The 20,938-nt window shown below is 37.1% G+C and overlaps 1 protein-coding gene across 3 annotated transcripts; it reads left to right on the plus strand.

Annotated features, from left to right (window-relative positions):
• Positions 1-2,552: 2,552 nt before the first annotated feature.
• Positions 2,553-20,384, plus strand: vcanb (versican b). 3 transcript variants are annotated; one of them, XM_035535927.2, is made up of 16 exons: positions 2,553-2,710; positions 3,397-3,467; positions 4,364-4,789; positions 6,931-7,105; positions 7,217-7,344; positions 7,800-8,093; positions 11,212-11,709; positions 12,931-14,132; positions 14,274-14,436; positions 14,658-14,771; positions 14,870-14,983; positions 17,173-17,331; positions 17,945-18,027; positions 18,681-18,825; positions 19,118-19,300; positions 19,434-20,384. In XM_035535927.2, exons 2-16 carry the CDS (start codon positions 3,398-3,400, stop codon positions 19,571-19,573), a joined length of 3,894 nt encoding a protein of 1,297 aa, XP_035391820.1. In that variant the 5' UTR covers positions 2,553-2,710; position 3,397; the 3' UTR covers positions 19,574-20,384. The 3 variants fall into 3 exon arrangements, with proteins under 3 accessions (XP_035391820.1, XP_035391821.1, XP_081558057.1); XM_035535928.2 differs by having other exon boundaries at positions 14,676-14,771; XM_081701931.1 differs by lacking the exons at positions 19,118-19,300; positions 19,434-20,384 and having other exon boundaries at positions 18,654-18,793.
• The last annotated feature ends 554 nt before the right edge of the window (positions 20,385-20,938 follow it).

The following is a 20,938-nucleotide window of genomic DNA, read 5'->3' on the forward strand; positions in this document are numbered from 1 at the left end:
TGTTTTTCTTCTGTGATTATTGGACACTCCAATAGTTCTATCCTGACTACCAGCAGTTCAATTTTGTCCTCTCTAGAGGACTTAAATATCTCCCACCTCAAACATACTACTGAGCTAACTCCGTTTGTTCATTAAAGAGGACATTTAGAACTTTTAAATGATACCAATGTTATGGGTGTGGGGTTTTGGCAAGTTCCTCTTCTTCTTTAAAGAAAATGCTGTTCATCAGCATTTTTCAAGTTGCTTTTATGGAAAGAAGAAAAGTAAGTGCTTATTAATAATCATTGAGCAAACTTTGTCTTGAAATAATGTTGTCATTTTTTTATATGAATCTCCTAAGAACACTTTAAACCATTTTCTAAAGTAATATAACAATATATTATAATGATAGGAGAGTTAAAAAAAAATGTCCTCCACAGTGGACATTTGTACTTAATACCTACATTTTGTTCTCTGTATTTTCAACTGAGAAGGAAGGGATTGTCAATAACCTTGATATTTCAGATGAGGACAAAAGCAGAGACGTCTTGTGGAAAGTCAGGCCCCTTCTGAACAAAGCAAGGCAAGGATGTCTAAATGAGCTTAGAACAGGAAAATTGTCCATTGATGAACAAATGATTCCATTTACTGGTCGCTGCCCAATTCGCCAGTATGTACCGGGCAAACCATACCCCACTGGATTGAAAGTGTTTGTCTTGGCCACACCAAGTGGTATGGTCTTAGATTTTGTGGTTTACCAAGGTAAGACCACCTTTAGAGTCACAGAGGGATTGGGCATTGGAGAACAAGCTGTCCTTCATTTGGCAGAGACTGTGCCCCGAGGAACCCACCTGTTTTTTAACAGGTTCTTTACAACTGTCAATCTCCTGGACACCATGATGGAGAAAGGCTTGGGAGGTACAGGAACTCTCTTGAAGAACAGAATTCCAAAGGAGTGCAACATTATAGGGGATCAGGCCATCAAAAAGAAAGGAAGAGGGGCATCTGAGATGGTGGTCAGGCGAGATCCTGACCTTGTTGTCATCAAGTGGTTTGACAACAAACCTATGGTCATGGCATCCTCTGCTTATGGCATTGAGCCACAGGACACATGCACTAGATGGTCTAAAAAATAGAAAAGGTATGTCCAGGTGTCAAGACCAGTGGCAATTGCTGAGTACAACAAAAACATGGGTGGTATGGTAATGGCCGACAGGATGCTAAGTTTCTATAGGATGGCCACTCGCACTCGGAAATGGACAGTGTGTACAATTTTCCACTTTTTTGGTTTGGCAAACACCAATGAATGACTGACTGCCAAGTTCTGGGAAAGAAACCGCTGAAGTTCCTTGAAATTGCTCCTTGGTGAGCAGATGATTACTCAGGTCTAAGTAGGAATCTCCAGTGAAAGTGAAGATGACTAGACTCCCCCATGTCAAAAGTGGAAACTTCAGCCAAATGCAGCTCTGAGACACTATGGGGCCATCCATCTCCCAAAGATGGTGGATGAAACACATGCATCAAGGTGTCGCAGGTCTGGTTGCAACAGCAAAACGTATGTGATGTGTACAAAATGCAAGATCTTCCTCTGTGTTTAAAAGAAAGGGAATTGCTTTTTGAAATATCATACTCCATAAACATAACTCCATAACATGAAAATACAGACACTAGATATACACTAGTAAAGAGTTACATATAGATTAGCTCAGCTGTTGGTAGTTTTCATCATAAATCTGACAACTTGGTATTTTCTTTGGGATTGATTTGCTGTGATTATGATTCAGTTTCATAGGTAGTGTGTTCAGATGTCCACTGTAGTGGACACATTATATTTCTAAAATAAAAACATTTTTGAAAATAAAAATGTTTTCAATATGCTCATTGCTTCCAAACAATTGGGGAAGTTTAAAAAAAAAAAAAATTGGGAGACATTTTTTTTCCTGGTAGTCAGGAGGCCATAGTAGGCCAATACATGTGTGTTTCTGCTTGTTTTAATTTCGGTCTTTTTTTAAGGATTAAGATCCCAAAGGATAATAGTTTCGTCTCCCGCTGCGGTTGGTTTGGGGAAAACTGGTCGTTTGACAAGGCAGATGTTGAGTGTAAAACAGACATTTCAATTCCATATTTGTAAATTCATAGCTTGATTTTTGGTGGTCTCTAAACATATGGTCGAAGACTTATAATATTTTCACAAATTACACATTTTAAAAATTTTAGTGAGTTTCCGTAACCGAACGACTTCAGGTTCTAGATGAGGTCACAGCAAATTAACGTCTCGATAGATAGAAATGTCATTGGACCGGCGTAGGGTAAACCCTGTCTCATAATAATGGACTTTAGGTTCTTGTTTCGAAAAGCTGATTAGCGTAAGTATTACATATACTTTACTCATCCTTTCTGCAGAAAGCATTAGTGGACCTGTGCAGCTGCGGTCCCAAAGCAGACTTCATTTCTTCGTTCATACTGATATACGTAACAAACGCAATTCTCCAAAGTTTTTCCAAGAAAGGAAAGTAGCTGTCCGAGAGAGGCTCGGTCTCTGTGCCCCTCCTCTCATCAATGACGAAACTGGGTGTAAATTGAATTTGACTGTCAGCCGGCTGATTTCTTGTTTCTTCTTTCGGTGTTACCACGTTAAACGGAATTTGCTGAACCGGTGTTGGTAGCATCAAGAGAAGTTTCTCGAGTTTTCACAATTGGATCACCTCTTATTTCTCGAATTTGGACGGTCGTGAGTACACAAAATATAGGATATATAGAGTTATATTATTATTATTGTTATTATTATTATTATTATTATTATTATTATTATTATTATTATTATTATTATTATTATTATTTGTGTTCATTTGTACTCGCTTGCGTATTGCCCGCAAGCGTTGTGGCATCAGTTACAAACGTTTTGTGCAAGTACCTGGCTGTGCGAGAAGTCTGTCTATAACTTGATCAGAATTAATTCCTTTGCTCCGATACTACATTCTGTCTATCTCAGCACAATACAAATAGGCCTACATTATTAGCTGAGCCTATTTTATCTGTCGGCAGTTGGAGATACCTCGCTACAAGCAGTTTATGATACTTTCATTTCAATGAGTGTCAGTTTTAGTTGCCTGCCAGAACTAACAATTACCTTCTGAAGTTCATTTGATTCGGCCATAGTGTCGCCATACAGAAAAGTTTTTAAATGCTAGAGCATTGCACACATTTCATCAGGCTTTTAGCAGAAGTATTGACTTTTGCTAAAAAGCAAGAAAACATGAAGAGAGTCTGACGCATACATCTGCTGTTCACACTGCTGCATGATGGTGGATGGATTGTGTCATTTCAATGGATTGGGGAGGGAGGGGCTTCTAAGGTTGTGCTTGAAGGATTTTTCACAACAAAATGGATGGAAACAGTCTGATATTTTGTCCACAGAATGGAGATGCTCTTGGACATAAAGTGCATCTTCTGGTTAATTTTCCTGTGGAGTACTGTAACCCATAATGGTAAGTTTTCATAAAGGTTAATGTGAAAAGGAGGTTAGAGATTAGGAAACTTTGACTGATTACAGTGGGGGAGACCAGGGTTTGTTCTCATATTTTTTCTTGCTCTCAACTCCCAAACCAAATTATTTCTGTCAGACAAGCCTAGACGAACGATCTGGCTGTCCTGCACAAAGGGATTGGAACCTAATGTAGTTCACTTATTGGTGAAATAAGATATTGCATTTTGAATGTTACATGTTCATTTGCGATAATCAACCCCATGGCAGGGTTGTCACAATTATTTTTAAATTATACCTATAATAGATTTTTAGCAAAATTCAATTCTCATTAAAGATCAATAAATGGAAAAAAAAACTAATCAAACATTTCCCTCAAATCTTAATATTTCAGTAGGTTCCATAGTTCACAGATTAATAGCAATATGAAACTAGCCCCGTCTCTTCTACTCTACTGACAGCTATGCAGACATTCTTTAGTTGTATAAGCACCTCAAATTCAGCAACAGTAATCAAACTTTTCTCTGATCAGTCACAGATAGTGATTTGTGTGTTGTGGGAAAGAGTCTTTAACAATAAACTTTTCACCTTTTAAAAATGATATTTTTAAGTGTAATTTTAAATATTTGACTCTGAAACAAGAAAGTGTGAAAATAAATTTGGAATACAGAAGGAGAAATGTATCACTTCTGGTTTTTCATACATTCAGGACTGATTTTTCACATAGTTTAACTAGCTAACTTCCAGTATTATTAAATTATCTTTGATTATACTGTGAGTCTATACCATGTCAGATACATCTGCCTTACTAGCATCCAATTTGTCTTGTAAAACAACCCTACAGCAGGGTTGACTGACTTGAAGCAATTGTCCATAACCCAGTGTATTGTCTATGTTTAGAGTCAAGCAATGCAATTAGAGTAGAAAAGAGTTCTTCAGTATTGGGCTCTCTGGCACAGACGGTGGTTCTGCCCTGCCATTTCTCCACACTGCGACCATCGGTGCCAAAACCCAAACCTACCTTGGACACCACCACTCTGAAAAATGCTTCTGTTACCATCACACCTGCACCAGTAGACCACCTCCGTATCAAGTGGACAAAACTAGAGGGTGACACTGAGAGCATAGTACTGGTAGCCCAGAATGGCATTACTAAGATTGGACCAAATTATAAAGGGAGAGTATCTGTACCAAGTCACCTTGAGGATGTGGGGGATGCATCTCTCACGATGGGGAACTTGAGAGCCAGTGATGCTGGAGCCTATCGCTGTGAGGTCATGCATGGCATTGAGGATACACAGGATGTCATCCCCCTGGATGTTTTTGGTGAGTGTTTAACAAAGTATGCATCAGTTACAGATTTAACTGCAAGTTGACATCTGTACAACAGCTTACTCTTCTTCAGAGAAAGTTGTCATTGGTCTGATGATTCATTATTTCAAAAAAAACAAAACCATTCTAAGCAGAAGGCATTCTACTGCTTTAGTAAATTGCTGGTAAATTTCTTTTTAAATTTTTGAGCTACCATGAACTTCAGACAAGAAGTTATTTAAGAAGTTGTTGTTTAAAAAAACTACATATAGAGACTAAACTGATTTTTGAAAGCATCACATTCTCAAACATCTTAATTTCCTTATCTTCACATGCTTGTACTTATGCAAAAATATCAAAACTTGCATAGGCCATGCTAACACATAGACAGTAATACCAGTCTTCTTGTCCACTTAATCATCCATACCAAAGGATATTTTGCATGCTTACAGTGGAATGCAGTGATTGGCTTAGATGAGTTTCAGAAGGAAAGCTGGACAGGGTGTTTTTTTACCATGAGTGGCATTATTGCATTATTCCAGTTGAATAAACTCATTGCTTCATTGTAGAGAAGATATGTGACACTGCATCCTGAGTAATGAGTAATGCCACACAGAAGAGGCATTCTTAAACTAGGCTACACTGTATTCATTATCATTATTTAAAATAGATTTTTAAGTAAAATTCAGTCATCTTTTTAATTAACAAAAATGCCACTGCACAAATCACAGTTGAAAATGTAAAAAAGTTTAAAAAAAAAATCTACTGTGTACTATAATAAACCCTGTACTTATACCATTAGTCCAGCAGAACATCATTAGTCCCATGTTCCTATTTTCTTATGAAACATAATATTTGGTAAAATCCTTCCTTTGTACCATTATATTTTTTTGTTGCATAATATTCTTTAAATGTTGGAATGTGTTATGATTGGCATTAAAACAATCAGGCTTGATATCAGACAAACATGGCTCAACAAGTAACTGAAATGCACAATGATTCATGATTTCAGTGTAACAATGAGCAGTTGTTGTGGTGACTGTTTAGGCGCAGCCATACAAGGAAGCCTTCTTCAGATCCCCTAACCCTAACCCCCATAAATACTGTATCCAGGAAATCTACAACAGAATCTGCTTCCTTCTAGCAATTTAAAAACCTACTATAAAGCTCAAAATAGTCTGTAAGCCCTGATATGTGATGAATACCAATTGTAGCTCTTTTCATATCAAGCATATATACAGCATATTAGGAAACTACAGCTCCCATTAGCTAGTCATTGATTACATTAAGCTAAAAACATGTCGAGAGTTATAAAGAGCTATATAGGTAAATTGACCCTCTCATCCACATTGCTATTGATCTAAGATGACCAAAAGTTTAATATTATATTAAACTTACAGATTGTAGAACTTGGTCATTTAAATCTCATTTTGAACTATTTGACTGGCTTTCTTGAAAGCATAGTTGTGTAAAATACAATTTAAGAACCATTATCATAACTTTCTCCTCTCTCTATGAAACATTTTATACAACAAATCTTGAGAATATATGTGGGAGCAACTAAGCAATACAAATTTACAGGAGATTAAAATATTATACTATAAATATTTGAAGCATAAAATATTTTTCTCCACAATGCTTAGGACAGCTTGTTCTATAGTGAGGGTTTACCCTTGTCAATGCCATCTCACATAGCTTATCTATATACACAACACATACAGAAAACATGTTGCGACCAACCAACTAAAGAAAACAACTTCACTTACAGGTTTTCCTTACAGGTTTGCCTATCTGTAATTGCAGTACTTCTGTATGCATGAATTCAAATCAGCTCTCTAACCATGCTGCTACTGAATAAATATCAAACCATTACTACTAGCACAATGAGTTGTTGCCTGAAGTAGATACTATACAGGAGATAGATGTAGCTCAAACAGACCTGTACAGATTTGTCTGCTGGTAGAACATTTACCAATTCATTAGTCATGTTTCAATTCCTGAGTTTGTTTCAATGTTTCAATCTGAGCCCTGTTAGAACACAGATAGAGATGGTAATGTTTTCCTAACTTCTGGAGGTGGGTGTTTCAGTAAACCATGGTTTTAGTCACAAAACTGTAGGCAAAAACCTAATGGGTCTGACACTTGTATTTCCACAGGTGTTGTGTTTCATTACCGGGTCAACGCCAATCGGTACAGCCTGAACTTCGAAAGCGCCAAACAAGCCTGCAAAGATGCAGGTGCAGCCATTGCCTCAGTTGATCAGCTGCTCTCTGCCTATGAAGATGGCCTTGATCAGTGCGATGCCGGATGGCTGGCTGACCAAACAGTCAGGTTTGAATTTTGTACATATTCAAGTCTTTTTGGGTTATGTCCAATTAATGAAGCATATTTATAACTTTTTAAACATTGGTGATTTTATGTACACTGACTTGTTATTCACAGATACCCAATTACAAAGCCTAGGGAAAGTTGCCATGGTGACAAGATGGGGAAACCAGGCATTAGAACATATGGAAATAGAGATCCCTCAGAAACTTATGATGTATACTGTTATGTGGGGAAACTTGCAGGTAAGTTAAAAATCGTCTATACTTTGAAAGGAATAGACAGAATGAGGCTCAAGAACAAGAGTGAGGACTAAAAAAATACATGGTGCAGTTTCCACCATCTGTTTTATATCCAGGACAATGTTCCCACAGCACATTCATAGATAATGCATTTAGCAGACTTAGGTCTCACAGAATTCCAAGGTGACAACATAAGAGTCAAGAGTTTAATTACAGCATACACCCATGAGCAGAATAGCTTTATCTAACAAAGACCATATATATAATATATATATTTTGTGTGTGTGTGTGTGTTTGGCTGTATGCTTTATGAGATTAAAAAAAAATGTTCATCACATATATTGAGTTTTGTAGCCATGACTTCAGTTTTGTTTTTTTTGTTTGTTTGTTTTTTTGTGGGTGTGTGTGTGGGTGTGGGTGTGGGTGTGTGCATGCACATGTGCACATGAACTCTTTAGGTGAAGTGTTTTATCATCCATCCAGCAATAAGTTTACACTGCAGGAGGCTAGAGAGGAGTGTGAGCAGCTTGGCGCAGTGCTGGCCTCCCCAGGTCAGATGTATGCAGCCTGGAGGGAGGGCCTGGACCAGTGTGACTTTGGCTGGCTGTCAGATGGCAGTGCCCGCTACCCCATCTCAGTGCCCAGGATGCAGTGTGGTAGAGGATTGCTGGGGGTCCGGACCATGTACCGCTTTTTGAACCAGACTGGATATCCATTACCCACTGAGAAGTTTGGAGCCTTCTGTTTTAAAGGTGCACATTTGTCATTGCCTAATTCAATCTGCAATTCAATCTGAAAATTTGCAGTTCAATCTGAAAGTATAGAGCAGATTATAAGCATTTGAAAAGTGACATTTTTTGTGTGTTCTTTTTATATTCCATGTTCAATGTGATTAGAAATGAAACATCAACTATGTGTCAAAAATTCAATGTCAGCTTTAATTGGAGGGTGTTTACACATGTATAGAATGAACAATATAGGAACCATACAAGGCCATAAGGGACTATAAGTAAATGGACAATTGAATGCCGAGTTGTTTCTTGGTCAGCCACATATAAGCAAACTCACAAATGTAGAGCTTAGATGTAGAATTTACATCTGGTGTCTGTTGCTCTTGTCTTTCAACAAAAGGACCAAAGAAGTGTAAAATAGCCAGTAAAATAGGCCTTGATGAGAATAGGTCTTGAAAATCAATCAGAGATGTCAAATGATATGTGTCTAAGACCACCATAACATAATAACCAGGACTTTGGAGGGTTCACCATAAGAACAAACAACTATTATGCCCAAAGAACCTGAGACTAGGATAATTTATGTTAGCAAAAAGTGGTAGCTCAGTGGTTAAGGTACTTGGCTTGTAGTTAAGAGGTTGCTGGTTCAGGCTCCACCACTGCCAAGTTGCCACTGTTGGGCCCCTGAGCAAGACCCTTAACCCTAAATTGCTCAAGTATGACTCAGTCATAAAAAAAGGTTTCTTTGGATAAAAGTGTAAAGTAAATGTAAAAAAAATAATCTGTACCAAAGTAATGGGAACAAGAATGTATGGAGAATATGATAAAGACCTGAGAACTGCTCGTGATCCAAATATGAAACATCTAAAATCATGGACATGTAAGGTCACTGGTGTTTACTAATAATGTGACTGCATCTGGATGTACAGAAGAATCTTAACTGCTCTGATCCAGCAAAATGTCTCAAACCTTAGTGAACAGAAAAATAATGACCTGAACACACTGTTAATGCAAGTATGGCATTTTTGCTTAAGGATCACAAAGTGTTTTTGACAGGCCAAAGACAAAACTAAATACACACACAAAAAAACTAAAATAAATAATTATACACACATACAGCACCACCATGTATAGATTTAAATACACAAATTAAAGCTGACATTTTGTACTTTATCCTCATAGCCATTGTTTAATTTTAAATCCTGTGTGCTTAGTTCAAAACAACATACCACTGTACAAATGCTTATTAATGTTCATTGCTACCTATATATAGTGTAGTTACAGAAAATACAAGAATAGCTATAATTTTGGAAAATCTTTTGAATGTGTGTGATATATAACATTTTGAAGGCATACAAAGCTGTGGGTGAAATTCTTTTTCTCACACTGCTTTTTAAAAAGAAGAGAATGGTGTCACATCATAACAGCTGTAACTTCAGGCTTGGCTTGATGCTGGACTGCTTTGCGAACTCTTGTCTCTGCTGGGTGGAAACTGGATTGGCTATTCTCTCTGGAGAATCATTAGATTTCTGCATGTTCTTCCCCTTCTCCTTCTAAATCCTGCTTAGGCCATGTCTAAGGTCTAGCTCAAACCTGTCAGTTAAAATTGATGGGTATAATTAAAACTTTCTTTTCCCTTAATAGCTATTCAGTACTGACAGGGACCCTTTTAAATGAATTTCTAGCACTATATATCGCAAAACATACAAAGTCATGGTGAGTATGCTCAAAGGTGGGAAGGCAAAAGAACCCTACAACAATACACAGACAAGGACTGGGGGAAACCCCTTCTTGTATTATGTGGTAGCTCAGTAGAGAGCCTCATGTTTTACATCAGAGAGAACTGCTGAAAAAGGAGGACATGTCCCTAATGTTTAACAGCTGCTTCCAATGCCATGGAGAGAATGAGTATGGGGGAGAGGGAGAGGAGCTGTAATGGGTAGCAGGAGAAAATTGGGTAGAGTAGGAGAGAGAGTGGGACATCTGAGAGAAGAGAGAAGGGAAAATGACAAGTGAGAAAAGGATCAGGGCATAGGCCACAGATTAGCATCTATAGAGTTCCACATAGTTTCATATATATATATATATATATATATATATATATATATATATATATATATATTTAAAATGTATATATATATATATATATATATATATATATATATATATATATATATTTAAAATGTATGTGTGTGTATAGTGATTTAGATACAAATCAGAATTAAAGTTGTGTTATCAGGATACACTATATTAGGCTACACTACATCATGGATATTTTATTACTTGGAAAATAATTTTAATGCTTCACACATTTCATTTATTCATTTATTCTCAGGTGTCAATCACAGTCAAAGTAACCTCTGCTGCACTATCAGGCTTAAGAAATCAGCACACTTAATTTAGCAACATTAGCCAAAAAAAAAAAGATTTTATGAGAATTGTACTGTAAAGAAATTCACTATACAGCAGAAACATGCAGGTATTTTAGTAGAGGTATAATGCTAGCTATACTTTTAAATGCTATTGTAATGTTTCTAGGGCTGCATTTAACCAGATAAGCGACTTCCAAAATATATGACCTCATAACTAGGTTTGCACCAGTGTCCAACCATAAGTGTGTTTTCCTTAGAGTGGCGTTAAGGGAGATAAAGCTCCCTTAAGTGTCACAACTAAACATCTGGAAGATCGCCTTCATGTCTGTTTTTAACAGTAAAATGTTGGTACTAGTGTTATATGCATGCAAATTTATATCTGATTCTAAGAACATAAGCTGCTGAAAAGGTGAAAAGCCATGTAACAAGTACAGAATGTAATGTTCAGCCCACTTATGACATAATTTCCTAAAAATACTTTCTAACAAGCCAAAGATTCAAAGAAATGCTTTGGCTTCTTTGTTGTTGTTGCCACTATAAGTGGGATACTAAGTGGGATACATTGCTAAAATACTCTGATTTGATTGCCCAATGTTATGCCTAAATGGTCATAGTTTATCCAGAGGTGGATGCTTATTTTGGGAGATTATACTATCATACTTCTCAATTTAAACAATATTTTTTAGGTCCTCTGTAGGATCTGTTGAGTCTGTCTTGTTCATTATCTCAAAACTGAAAAAAACTGCCTCATCTTTCTGTTTCCTTAGGAAAAGAGCCAACAACTCGCATCACGGACATCTCTCCCACCTCCTCAACCACAATGTTCCTCTCTGTTCCTAGTATGGGTTCCACAACTCCCTTCAGTGACTATGACATGGGTGTGTTTGGGGGCCAAGTGCAGGCAGTGCCTGATCAACCAGATTTCTTAAACCCCACATCCATGCCTCCTCTCCCAACGATGAAGAGTATGCCTCCTGGGTTGGACATCATCGAAGGCAGTGGCAGTGAAAACGCAGGAGTATCTGAGACTCCTAATCAAGAAATGATTGTCACTGCCACTCAAGAGCCATTTGATATCAAGCAAGACCAAGCTACACTGGCCATTGTGTATAAAGAACATATGGAGCGCTCAGGGGTCACTGCAGAGGTCACCACCCAGATGAGAGGGTATGTGGACAAGGATATGACCACTAAGGGAAATGGAACAGCCCCTCAGCCTCCTATCCAGCTCATCGTAGTTGATGTGCATGATAAAAAGGTGTCAGGTAAGCCGAGTCTTCAGTATCAGTGTGATCATGAAGTGAGAAAATAGCAAAATAGTTGTTACTTTTAGTGTCTTCTTATACAAAAAAATAGGGCAGATTTACTTAACATCTTACTTTTCAGAAGACCATACTTGTTCATAATAAAATACATTTTTCTGAGAAAAAATTTGTAAATAACTAACAGATTCACAGGAAAGAGGACCAAAGATATGTAGGTACTGACTGCAGAAAGGGCAGACTTGGCTCTGTTCAACCAGCCAACCAAACCAGAATTCTTTATTCAGATTTTTTGTCAGAATATAGCTAAAGCAAAATATCTACCTGCTTGCTTAATGAACAGTATTAGATTCAGGGCATTCCAATCACCATAGCATATTTTCCATGTTGCTGAAGAAAGATACGTTTGACAGAAATTTGTAAATTTACATTTACATTTACAGCATTTGGCAGACACTCTTATCCAGAGCGACTTACAAAAGTTCTTTGTCATTTATTCATAGAATACATCCTAGCCAGTACAGTAGGTTAGAGTCCAAGATCCCACTAAACTAGAATACTGTTGGACTACAGGGATCAATGCTGATACCTAGAAGTGCAAAACACAATCAGTGCAATAAACAATACCCTACAATAAGTACTAATGTTTCAGTTAGTCAACATAAGCGCAGGATCAGTGGTTATTTAAATATTCCACAAATAAGAGGGTCTTCAGTTTGTGTTTGAAAATGAACCACAGACCAATGATTTATATATTGTTAATTACTGTTGATTTTGGAGTGGAGTTTGAGTTGAGTTTGAGTTTCATGTTTGATACAGTTGAAATTAATGTTTTCAGAGTAGGGAATGAAGAGGATTTGTGTCATTGTGTATGTGTGCACATGTATCCATGTGCATAAGTATATGCCTGGCAAAAGCTCTTAAACATCAACCATCAGTCACTTTCAGCAAAATAATTTCCCAGAGTTAATCTGCCCTTTGGGTCATCTTACTGTGTATACTTGCCATTGACCATCAAAAGGAAGATTTTTCAAAATGTGTTAAGTTAAATGACATTTTTTAAAAAGAGTTTTAGTTTGAGAAAGCTAAATTTAAAATTACAGTACTATATTTGACATTCCTTAAGTCAAGACATTCCTTTTGAGGTCTTCATGAACTGGTTGATTATAATTAAGAAGTCAGAACCTTTATAGCATCAAAATAATACATTTTCTTTTTTTGCAGCTGATGACATAGTGAACCTACTTGAGCCTGGTCCATTAGAGCAAACATCTCCTTTCCTTCCTAAAAATACCACTAAATCTATTCAAGGTAAACCTGTTTCAATTATTGAGGACACTGATGGATTGCCTTCATCCTCTGGTACCACCAGTCCAACTCTGACTTTCATCAATGGCAAGCATGAGGTGCATTTAACTCTAGAGACTACGGTGGCTCAGGAAGCCAGAGGAGACCAGTTTGAGACAGTAAGTCCAGAAATTGAGCAGAAAACTGAAACAGCCACGCTCTTTGATTATGAAATAGAAATGTTTACCTCCTCTGCAGTGGATGCTAAACATAGTTCTACCCTAAAGGTTTCACATGAGACAGTCACAACTTTAGAGCTAATGACAGAATTCACAATAGACAAATCCTCAGCCTATGAGATCACCGCAGAGTCCACTCGCAGCTCACCTACACTTCAGGAGGATTCTGGGTTGCACCCCACAGAAGATGTCCTGCCAACACCTGCTTCTTATGGACCAGAAGTAGTGGTTACAGATGAGTCAGAAATCCTTAAATCAGAGAGGACTTCAAAGCCGCTTGATTTGGAATTCTCCACCCAAACACCTTCCCACCTTTTCACTGTCTTTACAGGTCACAGCACTATTGAGAGAGAAAAGCAACCAGACTCAGATGACTTTGAAGGATCTGCCTCAGCAGAGGAAGGTTCAGCACAGGAGCTATACACAAAACATCTAAGCTCATCTCCTTTTACTGTGTCATCCCCTATCTTCACCACCTCTTCCAAAATGCTTGATTTTGTAACTGAGGTCCCTCTTTCATCACCCACAGTAGAGAAAGCTAAAAGCACGGTTATTTCTTTGACTAAAGAGGTGAAGTCTGGTGATGAAACCACTGAAACATTTTCAAGGGAATCAACTTTGACTACAGCATCTGTCCCATCCACGTTTATTCAGCAGATGGGAGTCACTGAAAAGACTTTTACACATTCTTCTGTAGTAAGCTCAGAATCTGAGGGCTCTACTGAAGACTACATGCCACCTGACCAATATCAAACTATGTTCACGCAAAGGCCAGGGAGCATCATTATCACTAGTATCTCCACAAAAGACAGAGAGAGTAAGTTAGATACAACTCCTGAGTTTGATGAAGTTGATGATCAAAGAGCAACCCCGCTCTCTGGAGAAGAGACCATCCCCAAGGTAATGGTTAGTCCGTCTGCATTTAACACTGAGAAAGTTGTAAGCTCTGCTCCTGGACATGTGCAGGAACCTGTCCAAGCAGGAGTTGAGATAACCACACAGTATCCTTCTACAAAATTGTTTCTTTCCACTCCACTTCAGATTCCATTCCATACCACTGCCATTCCATTTATGATAGACTCTGATGGTACTCCATTAATAGTAGAAGCTCTGCCTCCACACCAGGAACAAGTGACTACATCTGAGCCAGAAACTGGGACAGATTATGGATATGAAGTGGAAGGGCCTAAAGTTGAATTTTCAGGTAGAGTATCATGAAAACCTTTTAAATTTGTGGGAATTTGTTGTTGTATTCATTTAGTATTCATTTAGTACTTGTAAAAGTAATGGCTTTTAGGTAGAATTCTAGCTAGTAATTGGAGGTTATACCTTGCAATTGGAACTAATTTGGACTATCGCCCAATTAATTCTTAATTGTTTGTAACTGAGTATGGATAAAGAATAGTATTTGGATTGTTGTTACAGATCTCACCTTGTGCACAGGAATTGTTTGTGAGAATGGAGGAACTTGCTATTTTAATGGTAAAAGCAACACTTGTCATTGTATGCCAGGATTCAGTGGGGAACGCTGTGAAAATGGTATGGTGCTTTATAAACTCCTTTATATTTTTTTTGTAATTTCCTGATGACCATAACAAAACATCTTATGAACTTTTCTTAATTTGTATGTTGTGCAGATATTGATGAATGTCGGTCCAATCCATGTCATAATGGAGCCACTTGTATTGATGGAGCTAATTCTTTCACCTGTGTTTGTCTACCCAGCTACTCAGGTGATCTCTGTGAGCAAGGTAAGATGTCCATGTTTATGTGATCTAATAACAGAAACACCATTGTCTGATGACTGAATGCAGATATTTTCCTGATGTGAGCCTGGTTAATTTATCTGTTTGAGCAGTAAGAAAATTGAATTAGGTCCAAACCTGGTATTTCTTCCAGACAAACCATCTATTGTAGCACACATCTGGCACAAGTGTAGCATAGGACTCTGGTGGGAGTGAAGTCTGGCTCCTGAAGGAAGGAATGTAGTGTAGTGCAGTGCCAACAACAGGGTCCACAGAGAAGAGTACATCGTCAGAAAGGGCAATATCTTGACTCTTGCAGTCAGCAGTTTCATATACACAGAACCAGTGCCTTAGGTCATTGCATATGCCTGTAAAAGATGAATGTATTTAACTTAATTTACTGCAATTACTCTCTTGTTGGTCTAATTTGGTTGTCAGAAAAAGCGAGCTTTGCTTTTCAATTCCATTTAGGAGTTTTAGTTGGCTTTGCACAATTATCCTGCAGATACTCGACATCTCTCTTGGTCTGGCACTTAAACCTGGCAATAAGTTGAATCTTTCACTTCTTTCTAGAATTACAAAACAATTTCCCAAGATCGTTGATATTTTAAAGTAAAGAGTAAAACAGTTATGACACTGTAGAATGTTTGAATTCAGGGTATATTCACTTCACACACTCTTATTATCTGCTTATTATCACACCAATATGCATGCTTCATCCTGAAATAACATCAAACATTCTTCAAACATTGAATGTCCTTGTTGGCTCCTCTTTTGTGGTTTGGATTATGAGGAGCAGTTATTCTCAATATATTTGCCTGAATATTGTGCAGAATCTTCAGTGAGAGGTAAGGTGAATTTTATAAGTGTAAGCATACCAAAACTGTTTTTGCTTGTGTCAAAAACTTCCCTAATCATGGAGACCCCATACCTGCTTTCATCCGATCACTCTTTTAACTCTTTTAACATCACTATTTTTAATAGACCTGTTAGATTTCTACTGCCTGCTTGTTAGAATTTAAACTCATGCTTTACATGCTTGATTATCAAACTGAGTACTGAATCTTCAGTGTAGCAATTCCAGTTTCAAGTAAATTCATGAAAATAATGGCAGTAAAACAGTCCATCTAATCTAAGAAACAAACAAATAAACATGCAGTCACATACACACACACACATTCAGACTTTACATGTGGGATCTTAGGATGGGCTTAAAACTAAATTTGAATACATCCTAAGGTTGAAACACAACTCCAAATGAAAGAAATAAGAAGAGCAAAGCATTCAAATATGGTTTTTGTTCTGTTCTAATTATGATAGAACACATTACATGCTAATACATTACATGTTTTTTGTTTTAGTTTAGTTTTTAGCACTTTAAATATCCTTTAGCCCTTAACATGTGAATTAAGAGTTTTTGAGCTCTTTGTGTTATTTCTGCAGTAACAAGTATCAGTTTTTAAGATGTTCAAGCCTTTTGTTTTTAGATCTTCATGGATGTAAACAGAAGAATACATTTTGCATTAAGCTCAGTCTTAATATGTGTAATTTTTGTAGTTATAATCAAGGAGTATAGTGTCTGCAGTGGAAACTCTGAGGTCATTTAGTTTCATGCCTTGTGTGGTCCTTTCTTGCCAGTCTCAGTGGATGTTAATGTGTGCTAGTAGCCCTGACAATAAGCAATGCAATCATCAGGGGATTCCAAACATACACATTGTTGAGGGTTATCAATGTATGCTCCTGGACAAACAGTGATGTGTGCTATATGTGGAATCGTCAAAACAGACATGGTTCTGTGCCTGTCTGTATTCTCCACCAGTAACTGATTATACTTTATTTCAAAGCCTTACTTGTTTCTTAAGAACTTCAGCAATAGCTTTTAGATTCTAGCATCAACATTGTGTTGCCTTGTAGCCTGCAATTTTACATGTTGATAAAAGAATATATATACACAGATTTACAGAGCTGAATTAGAGGTTAAGTCTGTGTGCTTATGTTAAACTCAGAATGTTCTTAGTGTAGCAGTTGATCACTGGTACAGTGGCAATTTAAAGAAAATCCCACAGTGACAACAGATGATACTAGAAGATATACCAGAAACTCAATGGAGGAATAAAGAAATTCTTATCCACTATCTTACACACTGCCTTTTTTTGTTGTGTGTCTGATCTCTCTTTTTTGTCTTTCAAATCCAGATACAGAATCCTGTGACTTTGGCTGGCACAAGTTTCAGGGCTACTGTTATAAATACTTCCACCACAGGCGCACATGGGATGTGGCAGAGAGGGAGTGTCGGCTGCAGGGTGCCCACCTGACTAGCGTCCTCTCCTATGAGGAACAGCTCTTTGTCAATCGTAAGTCTGAAGTTCAAAACACTTCTGTTCAAGATATCTGTTGAAACTATTTAAAGATACTGTTGAAACAGTTTAAAGATAAAGTTTGAAATGAACAGTGACACTGTTCTGTGAATAACATTAATGGAAGTACAGTACATAGTAGAGGGAGAAAGATGTTATCTAAGTGAGCTAAGGGATTATCTAAGAGACTATCCCTGGTTATGTTACCCGTTTTTGGCACCACTGTTGAGCTTCCTCAACTTCTCTAGGGAAAAAAAGATATGTTTATTTCATAGTGCATGGTTTGGGTTAAATGACTTCCTGCTGGTCAGGTATTTTATGAAGGATAATACTGTAGTTTGCATAACTTTGCGCTATCAAAAAAAAAACCCCAAAAAACAGTTAATTTCTGCCTTACCCTTTGGACTGCTTACTTTGGTATTGCTCTTGCTCTAGAGAGCACATGCATCAGTTTAATTACATTCATCTTAAAAGGATTAGTAGGATAAAGAAGAGGAAACAGGCTTCCTGGTGGATCTACTTGTTGTTTGGGGAAGAAACTGATGTCTGTTTAATTCTTGAGGGCAGAGTAAGTGTGGCAAAACAATAATTATATCCAATGGTTTGATAGGCTTGGGGCATGACTACCAGTGGATTGGACTCAATGACAAGATGTTTGAGAATGACTTCTACTGGACAGATGGCAACCCCATGGTAAGAGGACATTCATAAATGTAAAACATCCATTCACTTTTTGATTTATTAATATGATATACTGTACAAAGAGTGCCAAGAAAAGGTGTAATGTTCCCAGTTTAATTTCTTGACATTTTCATCTTTTCCCACTGAAATAATTGCTTTGTCTTTCTTTTATACCACATACTTGCTTATATACAGTTATTTCGCTCTTAAAACAAAAATACACATGCATTTGTGTGTCCATTATAATCCATTATAACTCTGCCATAGTTGAAGGGTTGCAAAACATATAGCAGGGCTTGATTTTAGCGCCCCCATGTGAGAAAAAGTATGTGGTACACAAAGATCATCTAGCTTCTTCCAAGGAATAGGTCTCTGTGAATAATGCTGCTCTATATAGTAAATTTACAGTCCTGCAGAAGCCTTCTTAGCTTTGGCTTGCATAATGCAGATTTTCTGTTCTCTTGAAAATAGTAAAATATGAAACTGCAGTACTTTTACTATGTTTTCATTACACACACACACACACAAAAATAAAAACAAAAATAAAATAAAAAATAAATAAATATATATATATATATATATATATATATATATATATATATATATATATATATATATATATATATATATATATATAGTTAGTGCTTTCTTCTTCTTTCTGCTAGCAATATGAAAACTGGAGACCAGGCCAGCCAGACAGCTTCTTCTCCAATGGTGAGGACTGTGTGGTGATGATATGGCATGAGGGGGGACAGTGGAATGATGTGCCATGCAACTACCATCTGACTTTCACCTGCAAAAAGGGCACAGGTAAGACCTCTTTTTTTCGCCCATTAGCACTGTGGGTGATTTAGTTTTTTACTGGAGCTGGATTTATTACAGTAAGATAGTACAAGTATAATTAAATTGTTAGCAGTAGAATCTCCAAGTTCAGTTCTATTGTCAAATATTGGATTGCATTGAAGTAGGTTACAGATTAACTATTGTGCAAAACAGTTTACAGTCTTTAGTCCACACTGTGCTAAGTGGAGTGTTAGTCCAGGCTGTGTTAATCTGTAGTGAGTATATGCACCTAGTGCATTTTCTCCTCCCCTCCTCCCAGTGGCTTGCGGGCAGCCACCCTCTGTGAAGGATGCTCGTATCTTTGGCAGCGTTAAGCCACGCTATGAGATCAACTCTCTGGTGAGGTATCACTGTAAGAATGGCTTCATTCAGAGACACATACCCACCATCAGATGTAGAGATGATGGCCACTGGGACAAACCCAGAGTCTCCTGCATGAATCGTAAGTCTCGTCCCCATATGCTTTTTGTGAATTGGTCAGTTAAAGTAAAATCTAAAAATGAAGTCAAGGGATGCTGCTTGTTGAAAAAAATACTTATTTATGTTGACAGTCTTTGTCTATTTTATTCTTGCAGCATCTACATATCAAGAGACCTTCTCACAATATTACCAGTCAAATAATGACTTCAACACTAAGAAACCCCACAGTGACGCAGCACTACAGGATTGGAAAAGGGGAAAAGACTGCAGTGAAACGGGAAGAGGCAGCACCTGAACAAAGAGCAATTCTGCAGTTTTTAAAGGGACAAAGTGGCAAATCTGAATAATATGCTTCTAAATGTCTCTTCATATTGCTGATTCTACTTTAAAGCAAATAAGCAAAAAGATCTTCTATCTTAGAGCAATACAAAAATGACATCACTAAAACATATTTGCTGTCTTGCTGACTATGCAATACTGTAATTCTATATTATGTTAAAGTCTCAAAATTTATAGCATAAAAGGGAAGAGTCAATATTAAAAAATGATAGAATGAGGGCAAACGAATTGTGACGAATGAATTCATAACTCTATATTGTATAGATTCCTGTTGTTGTTACTTCTATGAGACAAAAAGGAGAGAACTACAATATGCATACCAATAGGCCAAGAATAATGAAACAAAAGGCTTACAGAAGTCACAAGACTAGAGGAAGACAATGGTGAAAGGAATGCAACTCATGACAATAAAGACCATCTTCATCTTCCTCATCTTCATCCTCACAACACAGGAGGAACTATAAGAGGCTGTAAGCAGCTTGGCCTCCTTGGTAACCCAAAATATGTCTGTTGTCCATCAGTATATGCACATATACGAACAAAATGTGCAATAATTATGTGGGTTTGTAACCATATTTAACTTTTCTTTGAATATCACAATGCAAATAATGGCCTACTGTATGTGATTGAATGAGTTGGTCATTTTTTGTGCCAGACAATATTGCAACTGTTACATGAAACCATAGAGGTTTAATTTATTTCATAACAATGAAAAAACTGTGAGAATTTTAATAATAAAAGACATTCAAATATTGTCATCATATCAATACATTTTTATTTTGTGTATTCTTTCTTAAAATTACAATTTTTTAAATTAAATATAATTTGAAGAATGCCTAGAAAAGCATTTGACAGCCATGTCATGTTATAGCTATATGTTTTCCTGGCTGTAAATTTTGAAAACATGCTTATGTTAGAACAACAACAAAAAACGAAACCTGGACTTTAAAATGCACATTCATGATGAAAAAGTTCTTTATGTTCAAACCTTTATATAACACTCTTTGAACTACTCTTACTTTACAGCTGGGTAAGAGATTGGGATGTAAGCGCAGAGTCTGAGGTAGACGTCCTAAACAAGGACAGAAAATTGACTGATCTGAAGGAATAATTTTTGTGTGGCCTCTGTGGTAGTGTTTATGGAGAAAGCATGAGGGTTAATACTCATAGAATATGTGTTTCTCCAGCATAGCAAAAAAAATCTCTATCACTAGTTCTTGAAAGTGCATGTCTGTGTTTTAACCGTTCTATTTGTAAACAATGTAAGATGAAAATATTTTTCTTTATTTGTTGTTTGAACATACAGGCTCAGACCATGCTG

Source organism: Electrophorus electricus, chromosome 19 (assembly GCF_041902795.1).
Source record: "Electrophorus electricus isolate QZ-2024a chromosome 19, ASM4190279v1, whole genome shotgun sequence".
In the NCBI taxonomy this organism is placed as follows: Eukaryota; Metazoa; Chordata; class Actinopteri; order Gymnotiformes; family Gymnotidae; genus Electrophorus; species Electrophorus electricus.

Bases quoted from the DNA above. Each gene is read 5' to 3' on its own strand.
- vcanb (XM_035535927.2), top strand. From the start codon at position 3,398: ATGGAGATGCTCTTGGACATAAAGTGCATCTTCTGGTTAATTTTCCTG. The intron at 14,437-14,657 runs GTAGAGTATCAT...TTGTTGTTACAG, and splicing joins GCCTAAAGTTGAATTTTCAG to ATCTCACCTTGTGCACAGGA. The intron at 19,301-19,433 runs GTAAGTCTCGTC...TTATTCTTGCAG, and splicing joins CAGAGTCTCCTGCATGAATC to CATCTACATATCAAGAGACC.